The 26,899-nt window shown below is 41.7% G+C and overlaps 1 protein-coding gene across 3 annotated transcripts in view; it reads left to right on the top strand.

Moving 5' to 3' along the window:
• The window catches only part of Ikbkb (inhibitor of nuclear factor kappa B kinase subunit beta), a 58,079-nt gene that overhangs the window by 9,697 nt on the left and 21,483 nt on the right, over positions 1-26,899 (top strand). For 2 of the 3 annotated variants that reach the window (XM_070016078.1, XM_070016077.1), the window contains exons 4-9: positions 404-521; positions 2,907-2,976; positions 15,634-15,722; positions 17,302-17,391; positions 20,909-21,033; positions 26,053-26,160. In XM_070016078.1, coding sequence (XP_069872179.1) covers positions 404-521; positions 2,907-2,976; positions 15,634-15,722; positions 17,302-17,391; positions 20,909-21,033; positions 26,053-26,160 — 600 coding nt within the window. The remainder of the gene's footprint in view (positions 1-403; positions 522-2,906; positions 2,977-15,633; positions 15,723-17,301; positions 17,392-20,908; positions 21,034-26,052; positions 26,161-26,899) is intronic. The other variant, XM_070016079.1, reaches the window with a different exon arrangement.

The raw sequence follows: 26,899 nt of genomic DNA, 5'->3' as shown, positions 1-26,899 counted from the left end.
CAGGTATGATGGTCTGTGCCTGTAGTTCCAGCTCTAATTTCCTAATAACAGGAGAAATCAAAAGTCACATTCATTATGTGCCCAAACATTTGCATATATCACCTTCCACCTTGAATAGCAAGAGCTTAGAAGTTCTTTTGTTTTCTCTATTAGAGGCAGTATTGCATTTGAAATGGGGCATCCTAAAGAAACTTTTGCATCACATGAAACACTCATAAATGTCTTAGTTCAGGGTGTTGAATAAGCCACCAGTTCCTGACCTCCACCTCCTCCCTCTGTTACTTCTAAGGTCCTGGTTTTTCCCAGTCTTTGTTGGAAGGTGAGCTTGGCTGAGATACAGAAGCAAGGAATAAGTTTGAGCTAAAGCTTGGGTTCTATTCTCATTGGTTTTTCTCCTTCCTAGGCTAAACCACCCCAATGTGGTGGCTGCCCGGGATGTCCCCGAGGGGATGCAGAATTTGGCACCCAATGACTTGCCCCTGCTGGCCATGGAGTACTGTCAAGGAGGAGATCTCCGAAAGGTAAATAAAGCTCCTGGGTGGCAGGATGCAGACCCATTGAGGCAGGGCTGGAACCCTAGAAGGGAGGGGTAGGAAGCTTGTCATCGCCCAGAAGCTGGGTTTTCACAGTGACTTGCTTCACTTTCCCAAGTCCCTCTTCTGTGTTTACTTTAGGGTAATACGTGAATGTAAATCAAAAGGTTGAATCAGTTGCCTTCCAAGAAAACCACAGAGGGACTCTCTTTACTCTGCATTACATTACTGAAAGGACAAGGAATGTCATCTCCAGATCTGGACCATAAGAGGCCACAGATGCCTCTTTCCTTGGCATGTCAGAACACTGCTGGTTTTAGGGGGCCTTTTTGTTGTCATTATGACAGGGACTTTACAGATGTGACACTGCTGTACAGAGTTATCAAATGTAGCAGGAAGAGTCATTAGGGAACCGGCTGTGGTTCCAGAGCTTCCCCTGATTCATCTGCCAATTTTGCTTTCTTCCTCCTCACTACAGTACCTTCTCTGTACACTGGAAGTTGGGCAGTCCTGGCCTCCCCAGTGACAATTCCATGTATACCTATATATGTTCTTCACAGTGGTTCCACATGACCTCTTTTTCACACAGAATCTCATGGCTTTTAGCAGCCCCATGACAATAGTATGCAGATAGTATTCCTGCATTACTGGTGGATGTTGGAGCCCAGGGAGGTTAGACTGAGGGCCCCACCTCACACAGCTACAGGGATAGAGCATATGGATTCAGCTGCAGGTTCATCTCTACTGGTAACACCGAGTAATGACATAGCATTGGGAAAAGTCAAATATCTAACCAGAAGAGTTGCTTTATCTGTTCTACCAGTCATTCCTTTCAACTCTTACAGTAAGTCTGTGATTTGTGGGGCTTGGGCCAGAAAAGTTGCCCTCATTAGTTCTGTCCTTACATGGCAGTTTCACAGATAAAATTATATGCTGTTCTCATCATTCCTCTGGACCTGTCACCTTATTTTATACAAAGAAAGTTTCCATAAGGGTCAGTCTGTATGAGTGACTTCTGCTGTGGAGGTGGCTTATCCTGGGAGTGATGTAGGTCAAGGCCATCAGGGCAGGCTATGTGTAACACTCTTGGCATGACTCATTAGTGGGACTGATGACCTATTAGAAATGGGGAGTTTGATTCTCCTCCACTCTCCTAACCTTTTCATGGTCATCTAATCCCTAGGTGTGGCTGTAGAGATAAAGCCATGCTGCTATAACCAAGTGAGAGCTCTTAGATGGCAGCCTGGGTGTAAAGGGATGTGTTCAGATTATGGAAAGCTTGGAAGTAGGTGATCACAGGAGTGCACACCTGGCTTTCTAGTTAGCAAAGAGCCTGTATGGAAGGCAAGAGGCGATTGCTTCTTATGGGGCTTTTCTACTTATATCCCTAGAGGGTGACAGAACTGTTGCCAGAGGTCTTACAAAATGTTAAACCCTTTATTCCCAAACGAGGTAGTCTTTCTTTAATTTTCTCAAATCACAGACAAGGCTGGCCAGCACATAAGTACATCAGAAGTGATTTAAAGAGTTAAGTCAACTGCATATAGCATATACTTACTCTCAGCTACTGGGTAGGCTGAGGCAAGAGTACTGCTTGAATCTAGGTGTTTGAGATTAGCCTTGACCACATAGTGAGATCTCATCTCAAAAAACAGAAGAAGAAAGGAAAAAAAGGAAAAACCTAAAAGTAGTTATGGATATACATGTTAGTTAATGACCCTGGACCCCTTTCTCTATTGAGAAAGGCTGTATAAGTTCCTTTATAAGTGGAGGGGCCAGGTGGGCAAAGGACTATGTGATTGGTCTTAGGTAGACTTGGCTTTCCTTTCTTTGTCTCTCATCTGTGTACTGTAGGATGTTGGAATCTCTTAGTCTCCATTTCTTCACATCTGAGATGAGTCCTAGAAGTACTTTCCTCAGCGGGAATAGTGGGATTCAATGAGATATGTCAGGTGAAGCTGGACAGAGCTTGTTCCTGAATCCATTTAGGTGCCCATTAAACATTCTCTGCAGTTTTCATGGTCCTGTGGCAAACCTATATAAGGGAAGTGATCAGAGAGTGGTTTTCTGTGAGTCCTTCCCCAATCTGCCGTGCCACTGGGCTTAGACTCTGGCTTCCTCCTTCTGACCTGTAGTAGCAGGTGAGGCCTGACAGTTCCTCATCTGAGAGTGACTCACATATCTCTGCCAGGGCCAGCACTGTGAGGACGTGAGAGCCTCTGGGCGCTGCCTTACCTTCTACTTCCCCAGCTTCCCCCATGTGTGGCCTGCAAAAGCTCATGGCCAGTGTTAGCACTCATGACTATTGTAGAAGATGCTGGTGGGCTTGATTGGTGATCATCTACACACTGACTCTTTTCAACTTCTCTATAGTACCTAAACCAGTTTGAGAACTGCTGTGGCCTACGGGAAGGAGCCATCCTCACCCTGCTGAGTGACATTGGTAAGTCCCAGTTATGGAAGCCAGGTTGTGCCCTTTAGGGAGGGCATATGGCACACCTAGGAGTCCTTTGAGGGCACAGATGGAGCTATTTTTGTTCTCTGGTCTCTATAGAGTTTATGATAGGGGTGTGGAGGGGCCTAGTGGCTTGGGTAGGTCAACAAGGGGCTAGTCAGGCAGGCACTGAGCTGAAATAGATTTCCTTTCCTTCCTGACCAAGTCATGAAGTATGATGTATGTGGAACAGATTTCCATTTCTCTTAAAAGGGTCCACTCCCTGCTTTCCTGGAACAGCCTGCAATGGAATAGGTTGTCATTTGAATGAGTTTCATCCCTTGGCTAGGAATGTTTCCACTCCCATATTGACAGTTCTCTGCCAGCTGCAGGCGTAGGAAAACTTGCCCTTGTTTAATCCTTTGGTACTGTTGTTGTCCTTGAATGAGAGTATCCCTGGCACTCTCTAAGTTGACTTTGGGGAAGAGTCAGGTCAGTCTACAGAAATGCGTGCTGTGTGCTGGCCCTGGGGCCTCCTCTGAGGAAGGAAAAGTAGGGCTCTGAGGGTCAGCCCTGACTCTGGCCTAGCAAAACACATGTCAAAAGTGTCACAGCAGGTTCCTCAGGACTTTCAGAAAAATAACAGTAGAAACCAAGATTATTGGTAGCAAATGATCATTTGGGACCTAAGGGTTAGAGTTATCTAGAGTTTATCTCTGGATATTTGCCTCTAGATTTGGAGAATTTGACTCCATTTTTATTGCTCCCCTATCTCAAGCTTTTGAAGCTGTATGTACTTCTGTTTGCTCAAACTTTATCTTTTTTTTGAGATCGTCAAACATACAGAGAGTTAAGAGACGTATCTTGAAATCATATACCTTTGTGTTAGATTCACTGGTCACACATTTGCACAGCTGTGTTCTCTGGCCCCTGGCTTACAAAGATGAGGCCTTTGGTCTTAAACATTTTGCCTTACCAGTGTATGGAGCTCTCTTCGTTCCATAAAGAGGAGGCAAAAAGGAAGTGAATTGGAAAAGTTAAGCAAAGATTCAAATAGTCTGACATAGGAAATATCCATCTTCCTCTACATCCTGTGTGGAAGGGATCACATAAAAGGCAAGGTGATAGTGTACCAGTCTCAACCTCTCTCTCTGTTTTTTTTTTTTTCCTCTCGGTCGGTCAAGGGGCTTGAACTCTGGGCCTGGGTGCTGTCCCTCAGCTCTTCAGCTCAAGGTGAGCACTCTACCACTTGAGCTACAGCGCCACTTCTGGTTTTCTAGTGGTTTATTGGAGAGAGGAGTCTCACAGTCTTTCCTGCCCGAGCTGGCTTTGAACCTGGATCCTCAGATCTCAGCCTCCTGAGTAGCTAGGATTATAGGCGTGAGCCACCAGCGCCCAGCTCAACCTCTCTTGAGTGGAGAGACGCCCTCAGCCCAGTGCTTTTTCCATGGGTTGGCACACATGAATCACCTGGAAGTACCTTCTCTGTTTCCTGGAGGATCTAATCTAGAAGTTGACGGTTTGACTTGTTTTCTTACCACCTTGTCTCATGGCTTGTCTATTCACATTTTGCTTAATTACTTACATGTATCTCTTACCTCAGTGATCACATTAATATTTATTGTTTATTGAATTGGAGGTTGAAGATAAGTTAGTAAATTGGAGAATAGTCTGGTCTTCTGGGAACAGCTTTTGTTCTCTTTGGTTAGAACTTCATTAAGTTATTTTTCTTTGATGTTATCTCAAATATTTTTCTTCCACTCATTACTCCTTAGATTATGCATTTAGCAATAGTTAATAACAGATCCTTAGCTGGGTATAGCAGCTCATACCTGAAATAGATATGCAGGAAGGAGAGATCAGAGGATTCCAGTTCAAGGCCAACTCAAATAAAATGTTAGTGAGACCCCAGTCTCAGCCAACAGATGGGTGTGGTGGTGCACTTGTAATTTGAGTTGTGTAAGAGGCAGATAGAATTGCTGTCCAACCCAGTCAATACATATATTTGAGACTCTATTCCAAAAATAACTGAAGCAAAAATAAATTCTGAAGACACAGATCAACTAGTAGGGGGCTTACCGAGGAAATACAAGACCCCATGTTCAACCCTCAAGTACCATCAAAAAGAAAACACACACACACACACACATACACACAAGATGTTTAAATTTTTGGCTCAAGTACACATGATTGTCTACTACTTTATATGATTTTTTTTCTTGAGTAATCTTCAACAAATATTGATAATGCCTCTGCTGTTCACAGTGTCTTTTGGTTTACGTACATTTTGAATCCAGTTACTATTGACTTGTATGGCAACATCTGTGCTACCTATTGAAGTGTGTGTGTGTATGTGTGTGTGTGTGTGTGTGTGTGTGTGTGTGTGTGTGTGTGTGTGTGTGTGTGTGTTATACAAATCAGATGGAGACAGGTGAACTCTTAATTACTTATATATGGATATTAAGTTTTTTTGTTTTGTTTTGTTTTTTGGGCCGGTCGTGGGGCCTGAACTCTGGGCCTGGGGGCTGTCCCTCAGCTCTTCAGCTCAAGGCTAGCACTCTACCACTTGAGCCACAGCGCCACTTTCGGCTTTTTTCTTTTTGCTTATATAGTGCTGAGGAATTGAACCCAGGGCCTCAGGCATGCAAGGCAAGTGCTCTACCACTGAGCCAACTTCCAAGCCCAGATATTAAGTATTTTAGGCCACTAATCTTCTGCTTTTCTTCTCTGGCCCTAAATTGAAAATAGATTTTGAAAAATTATTACATTAGAATTAACCTACTTCTTATTTCACTTCATGTCTATTTATTGTTTGTTTGTTTGGTGTTGAGGATAGAACCCAGGGCCTCGTGCTAAGTAGAAGCTCTTTCACTGAGCTACATATGCGGCCCTCAATTAAACTTCTTAAAAATGAAGCTTTAGTCACAGCCTTTTCTCCAGAATATAGAATAGTAGTTCATCATATTTAAGTCATTGATGAATATTTATTAAATGAATGAAATAAGTTCTAAGATAAAATAGCACTGGTGGCAGTGGCGCACAGCTGTAATAGTTACTCAGGAGGCTAAGACTTGAGGATTATGGTTCAAAGCCAGCCTGGGCAGAAAAGTCTGGGAGACCCTATTGCAAATCAGTCAGCAAAATAATGGACTGGAGGCTTGGTTCAAGTGGTAGAAAGCTAGCTAGAACACTAGCCCTGTGAGAGTGTAGGGCCCTGAGTTCAAGCCCTGCTACTGACACACACACATATAAACAACAAAAGAAATTAAAGCTGAGTACCTTTGGCTCATACCTGTAATCCTAACTATTCAAGAAGCTAAAATTTGAGGATCATGACTTGGAGCCATCTGGGTCAGAAAAGTCCATGAGATTCTTATCTCCAAGTAACTAGCACAAAGTCAAAAGTGGTAACCAATCTCAAGCTAAAGCTCAGTGACAACACTTAGGCCCTGAGTTTGCTCCCCCTCCCCCCAATTAAAACAAGTTTTCACTTTCTCAAGAAAACACATTTCCACATAACACTTAAAGCTCACAAACCAGCCCTTTCACTGATCAGCAGTGTGACCTGAGGCATTTCAGTGTGTCTGTTTTATTAACTGTAGAATGGAGGCATTACTCATCTCATTAGACTTTTCATGAAGATAAAAAGAAAATGGAGCTGGGCGCTGGTGGCTCATACTTGTAATCCTAGCTACTCAAGAGACTGAAATCTGGTGATTGCAATTCAAAGCCAGCCCAGGCAGGAAAATCAGTGAGACTCCTATCCTCAATTAACCACCAGAAAACCAGAAGTGGCACTGTGACTTGAAGTGGTAGACTGCTAGCCATGTGCAAAAGAGCTCAGAACAGTGCCCAAGTCTATGTTCAAGCCCCATGACAGACCAAAAGAGAGAGAGAGAGGGAGGGAAGGCGAGAGAGAGAGAGAAGAGAGAGAGAGAGAGAGAGAGAGAGAGAGAGAGAGAGAGAGAGAGAGAGAGAGAGAGAGAGGGACATATAGCTCCTAGCACAGTGCTCTTTTCCTGGTAGACTGTGCAGTTAGTAATTGTTCTTATTCATTTCCTTCCCCCTCTGGATTTGGGTTTTGTTACCTTAGACAAATGCCAGTTCCTGATTTTGATTTTGATCTGAATTTGAAGCAAACCTGACAGCAAACCTGACAGGTCTCATGATATTCCCTGGAAGTGGCTGACCTCCCCATACTCATTTCTTCCCTTCCTGTCTCTGTCATCTTTTATATGCAGTCATATCCTCAGATGAGGTTGCTGATAAGCATTTATTCCCATTTTTGACTTGTATACAAGACCCATCATATTTATTTCATTTGTGAAAGTCTCATGACTGAGTCAGATTTCAAAAGCTTTACTTGGAGCAACTTATCTAACATTACTCATATTTTTAAACATTTCCTGAACATATTTTGTTCCAGGTTGTTTGAAGTCATCATTCCTATGCTCCTTTTGTTGGAATTGTCACTGCTGCTCCCTGTCTGGATGGTAGTGGCTAAGCCAACACCCTAGGTCTAGAGGAGCTAGATCCCTTGTCTTTATTCTGGATTAAACTTGTTTGCTTCTAGTCTCTTTTGTGCCCCTAACCTCATAACACATCCACTTTGAGTAGCATCAAGAAAGCAGCACAGGTAGAATTTTTTTTCATGAACCGAGAAGATACAGCATTGTACACATGAGGAGGTTACATGTGGGGTGCTGAACGGTACACATGTGCCTTCCAGGGAACCCTTGCCTCTGTGTCAGACAAATCTAACCTACCATGTATTGCCCCTACCTTGGAAAGAGATCTGAGGACAGATGTAGAGGTAGCTGGGAAGATTTAGATTTCCACATAATGTCATGCTAAAATAGCTCAAGGAAGTTCCGTGTTTGTTCAAACAGTCTTGCTAATTAGCCTTTGGAAAATGTTGGAGTGTTTCCTTCTGCTGCTGGAGGAGTAAGGTTCTAAGCAATCAGGACTGAGGGGCTGACGGCAGTCCTTCTGCCCCAACGGGCTAAGGGTGGGGAAGAGCAGGTTCTTGACTAGGCTGAGGCTGTCTGATTGCCATGGCCTTACTGGATCTTAGACTGGAATTAATCTCCCTTGATTCTCCAGGTGGCCAGTTTTCCATGGCAATTAATGATTAGCTTCCCATTTTCTATAACAAATGCTTGAAATAATCAACTTTTGAAGAGCAAAGTTTTAATTTGGCTCACAGTTTTCAAGGGGGTCACTTAGCCCCCTTCCTTTTGGTACTGTGGTCAGGCAGTACATTATGGCAGGGAGCCTGTGGCAGTATACACCTAGTTGCTCACTTCATGATTAGGATGTAAAGAGAATTGAAGAGGAAAGAATTAGAGCTACACTATCCCCTTCAAAGTATGTATCCCAGTGACTGGAAGACTTCTCATTAGTCCCCACCTCTTGAAGGCTCTGCAACCTCCCAGTTGTGCCACAGGCTGGAGGCCAAACCTTTAATATGTAAGTCTTTGCAGGACATCCAGATCTAAACTTTTGTGCTGAATATATTGTCCTGTGAGTTTGAGGAACTCCAGCCTGCATCTTTGTGCCTCATGCCTTCCTGTAGAAACTGCCCTTGACAGACATCCAATAGTTCCAACAAGAAGGTATAGGGAGGGTCTCAGCATGAACACAGGGTTGGAGACAGACTCAAGGAATAGGAAAATTAGGCACTCTAGTATTTCCCTATTTGGGAATTTTCCTGCTTGTTCTATTGATACTTCAGTCTGATTCTACTGTTGATTGTAACAAAATGATTACTTGATTTTAGATCATTTGTGTGTTAGAAAGTGCAAATTGCCAAGTCAATAAAAAAACAAAAAAAAACAACCCCAAAACAGACATTGTGACTCATGCCTGCTGTCTCAGTTACTCAGGAAGCAGAGATCAATCCAGGCAAAAAATTATTGAGACCCTCATTTTAACAGGTGGTGTAATGATCTTCGTGGACCCTGGAACACCAGAGGCCTGATGCTTGCCTTGGGCAAAAACATGAAACTATATCTGAAAAGTAAATCCAAAAAGGAATGGGCCTATATAGCTCAAGGGTAGAATGTTTCTGTTGAAAGCATAAGTCCCTGAGGCCTCTGAGTTCAAATCCCAGTATTGCCGCCCCCACCCCCTAACCAAAAAAAGGAAAAAGAAAAAGAAAAGCTTCATAATAACAAAAGTGAAGGCAACTGATTTCAGTCCTGTCTCTCCCCTTTTACCAGATTTATAACCTTGGGCAATTGTGAAACTTGATAGGCCTTTAAAATGATGGATTTGGGCCTCAAGGTACTTTTTCTCTAAGGTTCTTCCTACCTGAGTCATTCTATTTCACTACTTGGGTAGCTGATCTTCAGAATGGTTGCCCCATGTTGTCATTGAGGTCCACTCAGCTGTTGCAGCCTGACTTCTGCTTCCCAGACCCTTATACTTCATCTTCTGCCACATCTCTGACCTGGAGCTCTGTTTCTAGCATTCTCTTCCTTGTTTCAATCTTATTCGTCTTTCTCTATACCTGGACCCATGGGCCTCTGCTTTCCAGGATTCTCTTTGCTAGGTTGTATCTTTGCTCATTATATATTTCTCTAAATACACTGTTTGTCCTAAAGTCCATGCTCATGCCTGCAAGATATTTTTCCTTATCCCACTTCCAAATTAAAGTCCTAGACTTCTTCCTTAAATCTGATTCCACTCCAGAATCCTTTCTTGTCACTGGTCCTATCTTTCTGCCAGTTACCAGATACAAATGTCAAATTTGAATCTTGTCTTTTAGAATCTTCTCATTACTGTTTCATACCCTGCTATTAAAAAAGTTTCCACCCAGGCTGGGAGCCAGTGGCTCACGCCTGTAATCCTAGCTCCTCAAGAGACTGAGATTTGAAGATCGCAGCTCAAAGCCAGTGAGGACAGGTCCATGAGACTCTTATCTCCAATTAACACAAAAAGATGGAAGGGGAGTTGTGCTTCAAGTGGTAGAGAACTAGGTTTGAGCATAAAAGCTCAGGTGCAATGCCTCAGCTGAGTTAAAACCTCAGGACCAGCACTTCCCCTTCCCCCCCCTAAAAAAGTTTCCACCAAACACTAGGAGGCCGAAGCTTTTCCCTGAATGTTAACAAAATTGAAGTTTTGAATAATTGAATCATTCCTTCATTTATCAGAAACATCCTTTTATTATATTTTGAATGGCTTGCTTGAAAAGACAAGGCCAGCCTGAGCTTCATAGTGAGAGCAAATGAACAAAGTAAAACTCTCTAAAATTGTTCAGCTTTTTTGGCTTCCTTATCTACATTTTGCTAACTCATCATCATGCACCATGGCTAGATAATGGCCAGTCCTCTCCACCTTGTAGTTCTTCACCTTTTAGTCAGCCTACAATGTCACTACCTTTGATGAGTAGTCATAGAGTCTATAATAGCAAGAAACCTTGAGCTAGACTAAGTCTTTCTCCACATGTCTAGTTGGCCTTCTTGCCTGTTTCGCCTGGAAAGTCCAGTGACACAAACTGGCTAGCATGTAGTAGGCATGAAGTCAGTTTTAATTGAGGACACAGACATCCTGTTGCTTTTTTATTCCATGGTAAATTGGACCACCCATTTATTTTTGCCTTTTCATTTTCTTTTAAGCTCTGTCTAGAAGTCTTGGTCCATTTTGTTCCATTTCTTCTTGGTGGAATGTATTTCAAACAAGTATACTGAAAGGAGCTAGCTCAATGAACGCCAGAGATGTGTAGAGTAGGTAATTAGGGATTAATAGACACAGTCCTTGCCACATTTTTTTGGATTTGAAACCTAGCTGCTTGCATCTGTTCCCTAACTTGTCATAGGTTTGTCATCTGAAAAATACACCAGCTGTGAAATTCCAGTTCCATAGTAAGACCACAGAGTTGTTATATATCTCCTAAACTGAGGTAGAGCCAAAGTGGCAGTGGGTGCTGTTCCTGACAAGGATGTGGCTGTTAATTTCCCACAGCAGCTTCTACCTGTGAACTCTCTCTGGGCAGTATCCATCCTGAAACATGATGTGCATAGTCTAATGCTATGCTGGAGACAGCCCAGGATCACAGCAAGTTATCCAAGTGCCTGCCACTGAGCTACACTCCAGTCTAATAGTTTACTCAGAGCAAGCACATTCACCAGCTCGTTTCTGTGATTGGTACATTAGAAATGAAATTTATGTGTCTTTAGTAGGACTTGCCTGTAGAAGTTCTGTTGTTTCAGTCATTGTAGAGTCAACTCAGTCCAAGAAACTATAACTCTGCCTGTCAGAATTCTTTAATTCCAGACTTTAGTTAGTGAGTTGACAGAAATATTTGAGAATTAATGGACACCCCAAAGATAGGAACTAAAATTGGTTACATACAGATGTTTACATATAAAAATAAACAGGTCTTTATAGTCACCAGTGGATTTTGGTTATGAACTTGCCATTCAACCTCTCTAGAAGTCTGGTTACAGCTCTTAATCTGGCCTAGAGACTCAAGTGCTTCTCAGAATATGCTCCTCCTTACCAGAGCTTCTTGGATAACCTCCCCTGCACCTGCCATGTTATTTGCCCTAAGATGCTGTACTGGTATCTTCAGGACAATGTCCTAGTCTTGGCACATGTACTTGTTCAAATAACAGTGTGTCTCAACTTTTGTGTTCCACTCTGAAACACATGTATTTACACGCTATATCCAAGTGTCGTTGAACAGTTTGTCAATAAAGCAAAATGTATCCTTTGTGAATCTATTGGTGAAGAAACACTTCAAAAATTATTCCATGGCCTTATTCCCTGCCAACCAGTAGTTGAAATTAATTAGCAATGCCATCTTGTGTGAAAGGTTATATGAGTGTAGTTTTAATTAGTTTTATTACTCTTTGCTCTGTTTTTTTTCTTTTCTCTGTTTTTCTTTTGCTCTGTTCTGTTATGAAAATTGGTAAAACACTAATGATGATACACTGCTATGAGGCATCTGACTTTAGAAGTTAATACAGTTGAGGACAAGATAGAGTAGAATTCTTTTTTTTTTTTTTAATTTTTTTTATTGTAAAGATACTATAGAGAGGGTTACAGTTACATGAGTGAGGTAATGAGTACACTTCCTCTTGAGCATTGTTACCCCAGAGTAGAATTCTTTGTATATATGAAAGCAGCAAGTCTTTGGCTTCTTTGAGCAGTAGTTAAACATAATCCAATTATTGAGTGGTTTATGAAATAAAAGAAAGTAAGGAGCAAGTTTGAAATGTTGGAACTGTGCCGGTAAAAGCTGAGTTTAAAGAGTAAATAGATGGTGTCATTGTCCAACAAAGAAATGTACTCTCTACCTGACGTGAGTAACTCTAATTCCTCTGTACATCCCTTTTGCAGTAACAATATTTTTAAATAAATAGAACTAGATAGTTTTGTAATATGACTTAATGTTCTGAGCTAGAACTCCTCTAGTAAAGTACAATTTCATTCTTAGTTCTCTGGGTTTGACTTTCACATGCATTTTGAGGAAATACCCAGCTGAAAGTCTTCCAAAGCAAACCTGATCACTTAACTTCTGTGGCAGATTTTCTTCTATCCCATTCAGTGTTTCTGCTGATGAGAGTAGACAGGACTGGCCACACAAACCTGCAGGACTCTCACCTCCCTGGTTGCCTTCCCTAGCTTCCAGTCTGGCCTGCCAAGAACAAGAAAAACATGTGCAAGGGGGGTTGAGGAGGAATTGTATATGTATGTTTTTGTGTGTTTTACCCATCTGTTCATGGGTATGTGTATATATGGGTGTGTATATGTTTGTCAGGGAGGGGCAAAGGCAGCTTGTTATTAAACATTTCTTGGTGCTTTTGTTTCTTCGTGTGTGTGTGTGTGTGTGTGTGTGTGTGTGTGTGTGTGTGTGTGTGTGTGTGTGTGTTGTTGTTGTTGTTGTTGTTGTTGTTGTTGTTCTTGTTTTTGATAGTATTGGAGTTTGAACTCAGAGTCTTTTTCTTTTTAATAAAATACATGCTCAGGACTAGAACCATGGCTGAATTGATAGAGTGCTTTCCCAGTTGCATGAGTTCTGAGTTCAGTTTCTAGCATAGCAAAAAACCAAAAAATAGTCATACCATTTATTTGGCAATGTATCATCGAATCACCTACATCCTTCTGAGTCAGAAACTATAAACCTAAGTTATTATGAAGAATTGTCTATTATAATGTAGCTATACTATAATTTGTTTAGCTGAGTTATCAACTGAGTTACTTTACTCTGTTATATATTAAGTATCCTTATATGTATCTTATAATGCTTTCAACTTTTTAACATATTTCTAGAAGTCAAACCTTTGGGTTAAACATTTGTATACTTGGGCTGGAAAGGTGGCTCAGTGGTAGAGCGCTTGCCTTGCATGCCTGAGGCCCTGGGTTCGATTCCTCAGCACCACATAAACAAAAAGAAAAAAGCCGGAAGTGGCGCTGTGGCTCAAGGGATAGAGCGCTAGCCTTGAGCTGAAGAGCTGAGGGACAGCGCCCAGGCCCAGAGTTCAGGCCCCACAACCGGACCCACCAGAAAAACAAAAACAAACCTTTGTATACTTTTTATAACTTAATAGATAATGTCATGTTACTTTCTCCAACTGCATCCCCATTTAGACACCTTCCAGCAAGGTAGAAGAGTTCCCTTTTTCATTTAGAGTTGTTACTAGTTGAAGAGATTTAAAAAAAGAATTGCTACTTTCATTTGCAGTTTTTACTACTAGTGAGAATGAGCAGCTTTTCACTTAATTGTTTACCACTCATTTTCTTTTTTTATAAAATATCCCTAAACTTTTTCTGCTTATTTTTTTTAAACTGGGTTATACTTTTAAGGACCTGTAAAAGCTGTTTCTTTTTTTTTGGGGGGGGGGTCCAGTCATGGGGCCTGAACTCTGGGCCTGGGCACTGTCCCTCAGCTCTTCAGTTTAAGGCTAGTGTTCTACCACTTGAGCCACAATGCCACTTCCAGCTTTTTTCTGTTTGCTTATGTGGTGCTGAGGAATCGAACCCAGGGCCTCAGGCATGCAAGGCAAGCGCTCTACCACTGAGCCACCTTCCCAGCCCCTGTAAAAGCTGTTTCTGTATTAAATATATTTACATTTATTCGTTGGCATATGTGTAGTAGGTATTTTTCCTAGCCTCTTTGTCTTTTTATGTGTAGTAGGTATTTTTCCTAGCCTCTTTGTCTTTTTGACATTTGTTTTGTGGTATCTTCACCATTAACTTGCAAAGTATTGATTGATTGATTGATTGGTGATAGGGATGCTAGACAGGCATTTATGCTAAAAAAGCACTCTACAACTGAGCCATATCCCAGTGCCCTGCTACTTTTCTTTATGTGATATTGTTTTCCTCACTTAACTACTTTTTGTTTGTCTTATTAAACTTGTCATGTAGTAAAGTTTAGAATTATTGTTGCTAATGTAAGTGACAGTCTGCTAAATTGACACAGGAAAGAACTACTGATTGTGTGTGTGTGTGTGTGTGTGTGTGTGTGTGTGTGTGTGTGTGTATATATTACATATATATATATATGTATGTATATGTATGTTTTGTCTCCAGCAAGCTTTCTAAATTCTTTACAGTTTTTAGTCTGTTAGTTCTCTAGGCATATAGTCAGTCATACCATCTCTAAATGATATATCTTTCCATTACTTAATCTATCATTCTCTTTAATAGTATACTTAGCTCATGTTGAAGTTATTAAATCTGTCTTATTAATAAAAATTGTAGTTGAGTCTGAGCTACAGTTTGGGCCCTGTTGCTCTATGCTATGGCCTCCATGTGCAATCTCACATTTTTCTCCACAGAAGGAGCTATGGAGATTAAATGACCTCATTACCAGGATTATATAGGCTGACTTTATCCCCAAAATGGGACCATAGTAAAAAAAAAAATGTGGAGCTGTATGGTTATTTACCCACAGAGTCTTCCAGAACTGGACATACAGTAACTAATATGCATACTGTCAGTGCTGAAGGTATTCTGGCTTTGTCCTTCCTGCGCTTTTTCCTTGTATCTCACCTTAATGAGAAGTTAGATCTACCCAAAGATCCCTTCTCCCTTGCCCACTCTGGAACTTAAGACTTTTGAGCTTAGAGTTCTGAAAGGGTGTCTTAGATTATCATCATCACCTGTGATACTGGGGTGAGGCCTAACAATTTTTTATTTCCAAGTTCAAATACTACTGTTTTAGGCAATGCAGTTTAAGAATTGCTGGCTTTGGAGACCTATGGGTCACTTAGTGTGGCCTCATGGATGCAAAGCTGAGGGAGAGAGAGAGAGAGAGAGAGAAAGAGAGAGAGAGAGAGAGAGAGAGAGAGAGAGAGAGAGAGAGAGAGAGAGAGAGAGAGAGTGTGTGTGTTTCTGGGGATCAACCTAGGTCCTTGTTGATACTAAATAAATGCTCTACCACCAAGCCACACCCCAGTCCCCTTGAATGTTTTTCATGAATTAGCCAGAATCTTGAGGTAGTTTAAACTTCTGCTTACTTTATCAGGCCACCGTCATTCTTCCTGAGGAGCAGTTGCTCCAGACCCCTTCCTTCCACTATGAATTCAGGCACTAAAGGTCACAGACTACTTTTCAGAGGTTCACTCTTATTTAACTTTTACAAGTGGGAGGTTCTGAAATGAGAAGCATTTTCTAGGTTTAATAAAAAATTGACCACACTTTGCACTTCTTCAGCCTCTGCACTTAGATACCTTCATGAAAACAGAATCATCCATCGGGATCTAAAGCCAGAAAACATTGTTCTACAGCAAGGAGAACAAAGAGTGAGTGACTTCCTGGGGCTCAGGAGTCTTGGGGTTGCCTCTAGTAGACCACACCTTTGTAGCTTTGTATTCTTTGAGACATTCTGTGATTCCCTAGGAAGGCATTTTGATTTGAAACAGAATTCAGCAAGTCTCACTGGTAGATTGGGGCAAGCTTGAAATGGATCACATTGTTAAGTTAGCCAGTTGGAGGACTTTTTTTGGGGGGGGGGTCCGGACGTGGGGCCTGAACTCTGGGCCTGGCACTGTCCCTCAGCTCTTCAGCTCAAGGCTAGCGCTCTACCACTTGAGCCACAGTGCCACTTCCGGCTTTTTTGCTTATGTGGTGCTGAGGAATTGAACCCAGGGCCTCATGCATGCAAGGCAAGCGCTCTACCACCGAGCCACCTTCCCAGCCCCAGTTGGAGGACTTTGATAAGAAAATAATATTTGTTGATCTACCTCCACCTTCTGCCTTTGAGTCTAGTACATTTTGAAATAGACTTTGCTTCTCAGTTATTTTAAAAAGCTCAATTTTTTATGTTAAAGTAGAAACTGTAAGCTGGTTGTAGGTGTGGTTGAAATAAGACACTTAGAGCTAGCAATTGCCCACTTCTGCCTGATTCAATTTGCAGTTCTCCAAGAGCTCTCATAACTCCTCATTGTCCAGTTGCTTAGATGTAGTAGTAACCTCTATGAATGCCATGGTCTTTTCCCACTCTTGTTTGTTCAGCTGGGTGTGATGAGCAAGCTCAGGTGAGTGGAATGTAGTAACTCAGCTTCTAGGTCACTAATCTCTTCTGATTAAGCTTCTGTCAGCATCCTAGGTCCAACCTGTGACTGGCAGTGCCCACCTTTGTTCTTGATTGTGGTTTTCAGATTATAACTGAAGGTATTTTCTTTATCTTTCTTTCTTTCTTTCTTTTTTTTTTTTTTGTTGGTCGTGGGGCTTGAACTCTGGGCCTGGGTGCTGTCCCTGCACTCTTCAGCTCAAGGCGAGCACTCTACCTCTTGAGCCACAGTGCACTTCCAGTTTTCTAGTGGTTTATTGAAGATGCTCACAGACTTTCCTGCCTGGGCTGGCTTTGAACCATGATCCTCAGATCTCACCCTCCTCAGTAGCCAGGATTACAGGCATGAGTTATTGGTGCCCGGCCAACTGAAAGTATTTTCTGAGCAGGCTTTGGCCTAGTCTCTCACATTATGAAGTCCAAATTGAGGGCCAGTGTCTGGCCTGTTAATTTTAGCCTACCTGCTGTTTTGTCGCAGGTGAAGGGAGGAGAACACTCATTCTCTCTCTCCCTCTCTCTCTCTCTCTCTCTCTCTCTCTCTCTCTCTCTCTCTCTCTCTCTCCCCTCTCCCTCTCCCTCTCCCTCCCTCTCCCTCTCCCTCTCCCTCTCCCTCCCTCTCCCTCTCCCTCTCCCTCCCTCCCTCCCTCCCTCCCTCCCTCCTTGTTTTAAATCCCCATATTAATGGCATTGTTCTGTGTAGGTGATGCCTCTTAGGCATTCAAATCCAATACCCTTTGTTGAAGGATAACGTTGATTATTTTTGTGTTCTTATAACTCTTGGATTTCTCCTCCCCCCCACTTTTTTCCAGTTAATACACAAAATTATTGACCTAGGATATGCCAAGGAACTGGATCAAGGCAGTCTTTGTACATCCTTTGTGGGAACCCTACAGTACTTGGTAAGAAAGGAGGGTTGTGCATTTGCTTCTTAGTTTCTGACAGCTGTATTTGTGGGGCTTTTTTTTCTGTCCCTGCCTGCCTACAATCTCTGCCTTTCTGGCTTGGTGGATATTTCCTAGATGTACTGCTTTTATTCCATGAGCTTAGAATCATAATCCACTCAAGTCAGCATTTTCAGACAACAGATGCCATCTGGAAGTCATAGTATTTTCTCTCATGTCAGAAGGGCTGTGCCTATGTAGCTTTCACAGATCCAAATGCTCTTTGTGCAGCAGGAGTTTTCTGGAAAGGAAGGATTTTTAACTATACTGAAGCTATTGTGTATGGGCTGCAGTTTCTTTTTTTTTTTTTTTGGTCAGCTTTGGGTCTTGAGCTCTGGGCCTGAGCGCTGTCCCTTAGCTCTTCAGCTTAATGCTAGTGCTTGAGCCACAGCTCCACTTCTGGTTTTCTGGTAGTTTAATGGAGATAAGAGTGTCACGGAGTTTCCTGCCCAGGCTGGCTTTGAACTGCGATCCTCAGATCTCAGCCTCCTGAGTAGCTAGGATTACAGGCATGAGCTACCAACTCCCGGCTTGATAGGCTGCAGTTTCTATAAAGGTCTCAGGAGCTAGTGAAGAGGAGGCAGAGCTCAGCCCTTCCCTCTTCTGAACATGATATGGTCTGAATATTGGTGTTCTGGTTGAGTCATTCATTCAGGAATATTGATCCAGTGTTGTCTCTGCCATGCAGTGTTGTCTCTGTACTTGGAGTTGGTAGTATATTGGGAAAGATAAGCCTTTCCATGCTCATCAGGAGCTTTAGAGCCTTAACAAAGCAGGCATTACCATGCTACACAGATAACTCCAAAGAGACTGCTCTGTTGAGGGCTACAGAGGGGCAGCGCAAGCATGCAATAGATGTATATGAGGAGGGCCTAGCTGCACCAGGGATCTAGAGGATGAGTGGATGGAAGGGCTGACTAAGGTGAGAGGAGGAGAGGTAGGAGAGAGAGAGAAGAGATTCTGGCAAAGGAATAGTACTTTAGGAGGCAAAAGGGTATGGTTGGTGTCTCCAGAAGAAGGAAGAGAGAAATTAAAGTGAGGAGGGAAAGAAAGAAAGACCTTTAAACATTTAAAAAGTTACAGACTGTAGCCAGTTGCTGGTGGCTTACACCTGCTAATTCTAGTTCCTCAGGATGCTGAAGTCTGAGTATGAAGGTTCAGAGAAGTCCATGAGACTTATCTCCGATTAAACACCAAAAAGCTGGAAGTAGAGGTGTGACTTAGTGGTAAAGTGCCAATCTTGAGTGAAAAAGCTAAGCAAAAGCATGAGGCCCTGAGTTCAAGCCCCAGCACTGGTACATACAAAACGATTGTAGACTGTGCTAAAAGCTTCTTGAGTAAAGGAGTTACATTGATCAAGATTCACTCTACTCATAAACTATGATGTTGAATTGTAACTCTTCTGTACAACTACTTAAAGACAATAAAATTCAATTTTAAAAACACCTAAGTGATACTGAAAGGCTTCACATTGCAGGAGTAGGCTTTGGAAAGACCACTCTTGGGATGACACAGAGACTGAATTGTAAACAGAAGTGATTAGTGGGCAAGTGGAAAGGAGGCTTTTGCAATAGGCCCATTCAGAGCTGGTAGTAGCAAAGGAGATAGAGCATGGAAATGCTTGGCAAGATGTGTTCTTACCTTCTAGTAAGAGCAACCAGTAAAGTTATGGTTGAATAATGAGGCCTGCCATTTCGCAAACAAAAAAAAGAGCCGGGTGTTGGTGTTTCACTCCTGTAATCCTAACTACTCAAGAGGCTGAGGATCATGGTTCAAAGCCAGCCTGGGCAGGAAAAGTTAAGTGACTCTTAGCTCCAGTTAATCACAAAAAGCTGGAAGTGAAGCTATGGCTCAAGTGATAGAGTGCTAGCCTTTGCAAAAAAGCTAAGGGACTGCACCCAGTACCCAAGTTCAAGCCCTAATACTGGCACAAAAAAACAAAAAAATCCTTGCTAAGGTTAGTGTCTTACCTGTTGCTTAAGTGAGAATGAAGTTATGTGATATTTTTTGTTCTGTTTTGTTTTATTCTTTTTGTCTATCGTGGGGCCTGAACTCTGGGCCTGGGGCCTGTCTCTCAGCTCTTCAGCTCAAGGCTAGCACTCTACCACTTGAGCCACAGTGCCACTTCTGGCTTTTTCTGCTTATGTGGTGCTAAGGAATCAAACCCAGGGCCTCATGTGTGCAAGGCAAGCACTCTGCCACTGAGCCACCTTCCAAGCCTTATGTTATGTATTTTTATGTGCATTTCTATTTCCTGCCTGTCCTACCAACTAGAGTAATGGCCTCCTTCAGTTTATCTCCTGTTTTGTGGAATGACCATTGCGGGGGGTGAGGAGGATGGATTGGAGTGAGGGGAGTGTGGCTATGATTTAGGTATTGTAGAGTCTTTATCAGCTCAGTAGCAATTATTCTGACCTGGATGCTAAATCGGGTAATTCACTTGCATGAGTTTACACATCATGTATTATATTTCGACTGAGACCATGCACAGTCTTATCTCTGAAGCTTGCTCAGGATGGTCCTTTCTGTGATGTGTGTCTTCCCTGCTCCTGTGAAGAGCTCTCTAAACTCAGTTGGTCCCACTTGGGCTTCATCACCTTCCTTTATCACCCCAGTTCTCTGCTTTGGTGGCAGTTGTTCATCTGTTTTTTTCCCTGCCTGGCATTGGTTTTCCTTTTTGTACAAAGTCTATCTTTCCATCTCTACACAATACCCATGACTGGGCCCTGCATTTAATTAGATTTGAATAAATATCTGAAATGTTGCAACCTTCATTTTTTTAAAGAATTATTTTGGGCTATGCTGGGGAATGAACTTGAGGCCGCATGCTTGCTGGGAAGATGCTCTACTGCTTGACCTGTCTCTAGCTCCTGTTTGCATTGGTTATTTTCAAGGTAGGGGCTTGTTTTATGCCAAGATTGGCTTGTCTGTGATCCTCCTACTTGTGCTTGCCCAAGTCACTAGAGATCTAGGCACATGCCACTGCACCTAGCCATTGTACTTCCCCAGTAGGTAACAGATATGTGCCACTGTGCCCAGCCATTGGTTGAGATGGAATCTTGTGATTTTTTTTTGTTTTTTTGTAGGCTGCCTCAAATGGCAATAACTTGATCCCTGCCTCCCATATAGCTTGGTTTCAAGGCTTAAGCTACCACACTAGACTCTTTTTGTTGCTTTTTTTGTTAGCAGGAATCAGTTATAGAAAGGGGTACAACTCTCATTTCTAAAGTTGAGAAATTAGAGCACAGTGAGAAAAATAATTCCTTGGGATTAGTCCTTCTGTCTATATTTGCTTATAGTGTACAAGGCATGGAATAGGTACCAGGTACCAGCAGCTGAACCCGCTCCGGTGGTCACATCCTCCGTTATAAGTACATGTACCAGTGTTCCTGGCATAGAAGTGCACTCAGATAAGTTGGCAGCTCTTTCAGTAGAAGAAGGACCAGCTTGGGCATGCCTCACATATGTCTTACAGGCCCCAGAGCTACTGGAGCAGCAGAAGTACACAGTAACGGTTGACTATTGGAGCTTTGGCACCTTGGCCTTCGAATGCATCACAGGTTTCAGGCCTTTTCTCCCCAACTGGCAGCCTGTGCAATGGTAAGTGAGGGCCCAGATCTGGCTCTGTTCATCTCTTTGCTATCCCCTTATTGAGTGATCCTACTTGCCTGACAAATCTGTTAGGACTTAGCTGTCAACAGCTCCACAAACCTTGAACAAAAGAGCAGTTGTTAATATCTTTAAGTATAGTACTATGTGAATTCCATTTGCCCTTCCTTCAGTAGTAACAGCAGTACATTATGAACCAGTGTGTTCATTCTTACTGAGAGTACTATTAGTAAACAGAAAGAAATGATATGTGCACATGACAGATTATGATGAAATATTTACTGTTGGCAAGTTTTACTGTACGTGAAAATAGTTTTTAAAGAGTATGTTTTCACTGTATCACCAATGCTGACTCTAAGCTATTAGGTTGAAGTAATCTACCTTAGCTTCCTGAGTAGCAGGGACTGCAGTTCTACACTACTGTCCCTGACCTAAATATAAATTTCTGTTTTAAAAGCAAAAGGAAATGGTTTAAAATGTAAATTTTAAATTTTTTAAATTTCTAAATAAAAAAACCTAAAGGAGGGGTTGGGAAGTTGGCTCAGTGGTAGAGCGCTTGCCTTGCATGCCTGAGGCCCTGGGTTCGATTGCTCAGCACCACACAAGCAGAAAAAAAAAAGCCGGAAGTGGCACTGTGGCTCAAGTGGTAGAGTGCTAGCCTTGAGCTGAAGAGCTGAGGGACAGCGTCCAGGCCCATGACCGGACCCAAAAAAAAAAAAACCCTAAAGGATACAATCAAGCTTTTTAAAATTCTTTAACTTGGTTTTTTACTAGTTATAAAAATATTGTCAAGTGCCACTGGCTCACAACTGTAATCCTAGCTACTTAGGATCCCAGTTCAGAGCCAGCCTGGCCAGGAAAGTCTGTGAAACTCTTTATATTCAGTTAACACCTATCCCTCTCCCTACCCACCTCCCCCCCCAAAAAAAAAATGTCATAGTAGAGCTGTAGTTAAAGTGGTAGAGCACTTTAACACCCAGGCCCTGAGTTTAAATGCTAGGATTGTCACCCAACTATCACCCAACTATCTGCTCCCTTTTCCCCCCAGACAGATACTGTGTGCTGGAGGATATTTACCCCCAACTAGATTGTCCTACATTTGTTTATGAGTTCATTACTTGTCCTCCGCTTTCATTCACCAATGGTGGTATAATGTTAACAATGTCCTGCACATGTCTACCCTGAGAGAAATTATTCTTCATAGCCAATTCATATGTAATACAAAAATCTTTGTTTGGAAGCATAGCTCAAGTGGTAGAAGGTCTGCATAGCATGTGTACGGCCTTGAGTTCAAATTCCTGTCTGGAGCCAGACCAATACTATACAATTTGATTATCTCAAAGACTAATTTTGATTTTTTTTGTGCTTTTGGAAATTGTATAAACAACTTTTTAAAAGGACAATTAGATAATATGGAAACAGTCACTGTGAATATTTTTTGTGTCTTTGGACTCTTCAGTATATGTTTGTGTATTTTATACTTTATAAAAACAGAAGTAGTGCTGAGCACTGGTGGCTCATGTCTGTAATCCTAGCTACTCAAGAGGATGGTTCTTGAAGCCAGTTCATGAAACTCCAATTAATAACCAAAAAGCTGGAAGAGGAGCTGTGGCTCAAATAAGTAGTCTGCTAGCCTTGAGCAAAAAAACACAGGGACAGCGCATAGGCCCTGAATTCAAGCCCCAAGAATAGCACAAGATAGGTTGTGGTGCATATTCTGATCCAACCTACTCTTATATTAAGGCTCTCAAACAATCTGTGTGTTTTTTCATGTTATTGAGAATATCTGTTTAGTATCCACTAACTACAAGTTCATTTAACTTGTGCTGTATTGTGAAAAGCTTGAGTGTTTTATGGTTTTTACTTCTTCAAAGAATAGAGAAAATAATATCCTTATTGGTAAATCCTTTCACAACCACAGTTATTTCCCTGGGGTTTATTCTTAGGAATTGAATTAACAGATCAAACACATTTAAATTTGATGTTTATTATCTGCATAATAAACAGTTCTGCTAGCCAGAAAAGTAGAATAAATACAAGCTTCTGGTCCCTGTTACCAAACTGTTGCCAGCTGCCATCTTTTGAAATTTATTTAGACATCAAGTCAAATTTGAAAAATGAGAAGAAAAATTAAAGTCTTAAGTACAGAGTTTCTTGGGAAAATGAGTTAATTTTTGGTAAAAAAAAAAAAATGGCAACTATTTGTGCTTATAAGATATTTTGGATATTTAGCTATTGTATGTTTATATTTTTTACCTACCCAGAGAAATATGTCTCTTTTAATTAAAAAAATGACAAAAAAAAAAAAGAAGAAAGTGTAACCTTTGAAATCAGTTCTAGAAGAAAGGTTTAGGTGACAGCAGGCTCCACCCTGAAAATCCTGGGGCCACAGCAAAGCATACCTTCCTATGGTGATCTGACAAACTAGGCATTGTTATTAAAGCCTTATAGTTTCTAGAATATGGGGAACCCAACAATTGACTTGTAATCAGAGTTTATAATGAACCAACAAAGAAATAGCTTTATTCATATTCCTCTAGTAGTTTTAATTAGCCAATTCAAATATTGAACTTTTCCATTATGTATATTTTCCATTATGTATATTCCATTACTGGAATACTGTTTACAGATATACCCCAATGGCTCTGTCTTAGTAGTATACCTACCCACCACCATCTAGAATCTTCTTCCTATAATCTTAGCATTGTCTATAGGCCACATGAACTTCTCTGAAACTAAAAGACTTCTGTGAACTTTTGTGAGTAGAAGACTTTCATGAACTTTTGTGAATTGAAGAGAAGAGCCTAATTGATCTATTCCTTTAATTTTTTTTTTTTTTTTCAGTCATAGGGCTTGAACTCTGGGCCTGAGTACTGTCCCTGAGCTCTTCAGCTCAAGGCAAGCGTTCTACCACTGGAGCCACAGTGTCACGTCTGGTTTTCTGGTGGTTAATTGGAGATAAGGGTCTCAAGGCTTTCCTGCCTGGGCTGACTTTGAACTGCGATCCTCAGATCTCAGCTTCCCGAGTAGCTAGGATTATAGGCATGAACCACCGGCACCCAGCTCCTTTAATATCATTAACCTAGCCAACTTCTAAAAATTTCACTGTTTCAGCTCAAGTGACAGGTGGCTAATAATTTCAGGCAGATGCAGTTTGGGTTTTATAATTCTACTATAAAGCTGTTTTGAAAACAATTTTAGAACTAGTTTAAGCAATAAGCATTTTTTTTTTGGGGGGGGGGTCCGGTCATGGGGCCTGAACTCTGGGCCTTGGTGCTGTCCCTCAGCTCTTCAGCTCAAGGCTAGCACTCTACCACTTGAGCCACAGCGCCACTTCCAGCTTTTTTTTTTTCTGCTTATGTGGTGCTGAGGAATAGAACCCAGGGCTTCAAGCATGCAAGGCGAACGCTCTACCACTGAGCCACCTTCCCAGCCCCATAAGCATTTTATTTAGTGCATCTTTTTAGTAATTTCCCGCTCCTCACTACTTTTTCTCCTCTACTCCCCTTTCCCAGTACTGTGTCTTGAACTCAGGACCTCAACACTCTTGTGAGGCATTCTTGCCCATGGCTGGTACTCTACCACTTGAGCCATGCCTCCAGCCTAGCTTTCTGCTGGTTAATTGATGATGGAGTCTCACAGACTTTTTTGCCAAGACTGGTTTCAAATTTTAGTACTCCATATTTCAGCCTTTTGAGTAGCTAGGATTACATACATGAGCCTCAGTTCCCAGCTAGAGCTATCTCCTGACTTCTGCCTGTGATAGTTTCACCTGAACTGTAAGCCACCAGCATCTGCTGTACCCACCTTTTCTGGATTTCCTGCATGCTTAATACAGGCCACTTTATTGCTTTCCAGTGAGATGTGTTCAGAGCTAAAGCTTTATTTACTTATTTTTTAATTTTCCACATCTTTGAGGAAAAGTTGTATTTGGACATTCAGAATAGTGGCACCATAAGGGTGCCAGGTGCTGGTGGCTCACGCCTGTAATCCTAGCTACTCAGGAGGCTGAGATCTAAGGATCATGGTTCAAAGCCAGCCCAGGCAGGAAAGTCTCTGAGACTCTTTATCTCCAATTAACCACCGGGAAACCAGAAGTGGCTCTGTGGCTCAAGTGGTAGAGTGCTTACCTTGAGCTGAAGAACTCAGGGACAGCACCCAGGCCCAGAGTTCAAGCCCTATGACCCAACAACAACAACAAAACAAAAAAGTGGAAATTATGTCAGATTTTTGGTCTTGAATTCCCAGTTCTTCCATGTTCTTGCCATATATAAAGTTGGAGTAGTCTTCTGAGCTTTGATTCCTTGCACTAGTGGCAAACAAAAAAAATGTCACCACTTGATGTTATCTTAGTACCTAAGGGAATTATGGCTGAGTATTTGGTTATCTATGAATCATTATTTAAGTTATCATCCTTGTTACTAAAAAGATTGGAAACCAGTTGAGTTTAGCTTTTTTCTTCTTCCAACACCTCAAGAAACTCCTTAGGTTGGAAAAAAGTAAATATTCTTTTACCATTAGAAAATATTACTTAGCTATGTACAAATAAATTGATGTACACTCGTGTGCATGTGTTTGTACATCTTCCTTGTCAATGTGACATATATATAGCGACTTTGGTTTGGCTTAACTAATTCTATCCTCTATTAAAACATGAGAGTTTGATGAAAGTGGAAGGTGGAAAAAAGGAAGTAGAGGAAATGGCAATGCTCTCTGTAGAAGTCAAGGCACACATGGCTAATTGCTGCTCTCAGAGGCTGTCTAGAAATCACTTAGGCAGCAGTGACTTTTTCATTTCAACATGGAGCTGTAGCTGGAACCAAGGTCTTGCTCATGTTAAGTACATGCTATACCACTGAGCTACATCCTCAGCATCCTGTCAGAAGACAGGATGGAGACAGGATGAAATATCTACGTGGGGATTTAAGTCATCTGTGCGGTCCTCAAGGATGTTACAAATGTGACCCTGAACTTGGTAAGGGATTTCTTAATAAGGTGGTACATTTGCAGGCATTCCAAAGTCCGGCAGAAGAGTGAGGTGGACATCGTTGTTAGTGAAGACTTGAATGGAGCAGTGAAATTTTCAAGCTCTTTACCATACCCCAATAATCTTAACAGGTAAGGTGCAGTGTTAGTAGTATACATAGTTTCTTTCCCTTGCTTAAAAATTCAAGTCTGCGGTGACAACTTTTAGACATACTATCAGGATATTCTGTGAGCTAGAATTTGACATAAGTATCTCAACCTTAAACAAACAAGATGGGTTATCATCCCACATCTCTGTATAAATAGAAATGTCTTATTGGTTGGTTGATTGTCCTAAGAATCTAAGGTAAGACCTCATACATGCTAGGCATCCATATTACCACTGTGCAAAATCCCCAGACCCCAAATCATCTGTTTTTTTTTTAAATTCACTCCCAGTTTTTCTGTACATCTTATTACTCTTAGTGTTCTCTAACTTATATTCAGTTCGGTATAGGGTTTGTCTCCTACTACAGTTAAGCTTTTTCCTTTTAGTAGTACTGAAGTTTAATTCAGGACCTCTAAGTTGCTAGGCAAACACTCTACCACTTGAGCCATGTTCCCAGACCTTTTTTGCTGAGAGAGTCTTGCTTTTGCCTCGCACGTAGCTGCAGTTTTCGTAATGAGCCACCACACCTAGCTTGTTCATTGAGATGACGTCTTGTTAACTTTTTGTCAGACTGGTCCAGAACCACAATCTTCCTAATCTCTACTTCCCAAGAATCTGGTATTACCTGTCCACCACTGTAGTAAACCTTTTATGGGTAGGGAATAATATTTTATCTCTTTGCACTCCTCTTCTGGCCTAATAGTATGTCATAGTAAAGAAATC

Source organism: Dipodomys merriami, unplaced genomic scaffold (assembly GCF_024711535.1).
Source record: "Dipodomys merriami isolate MVZ:Mamm:240054 unplaced genomic scaffold, mDipMer1.0.p SCAF_12, whole genome shotgun sequence".
In the NCBI taxonomy this organism is placed as follows: domain Eukaryota; kingdom Metazoa; phylum Chordata; class Mammalia; order Rodentia; family Heteromyidae; genus Dipodomys; species Dipodomys merriami.
This window is presented reverse-complemented; position numbering and strand designations above follow the sequence as displayed.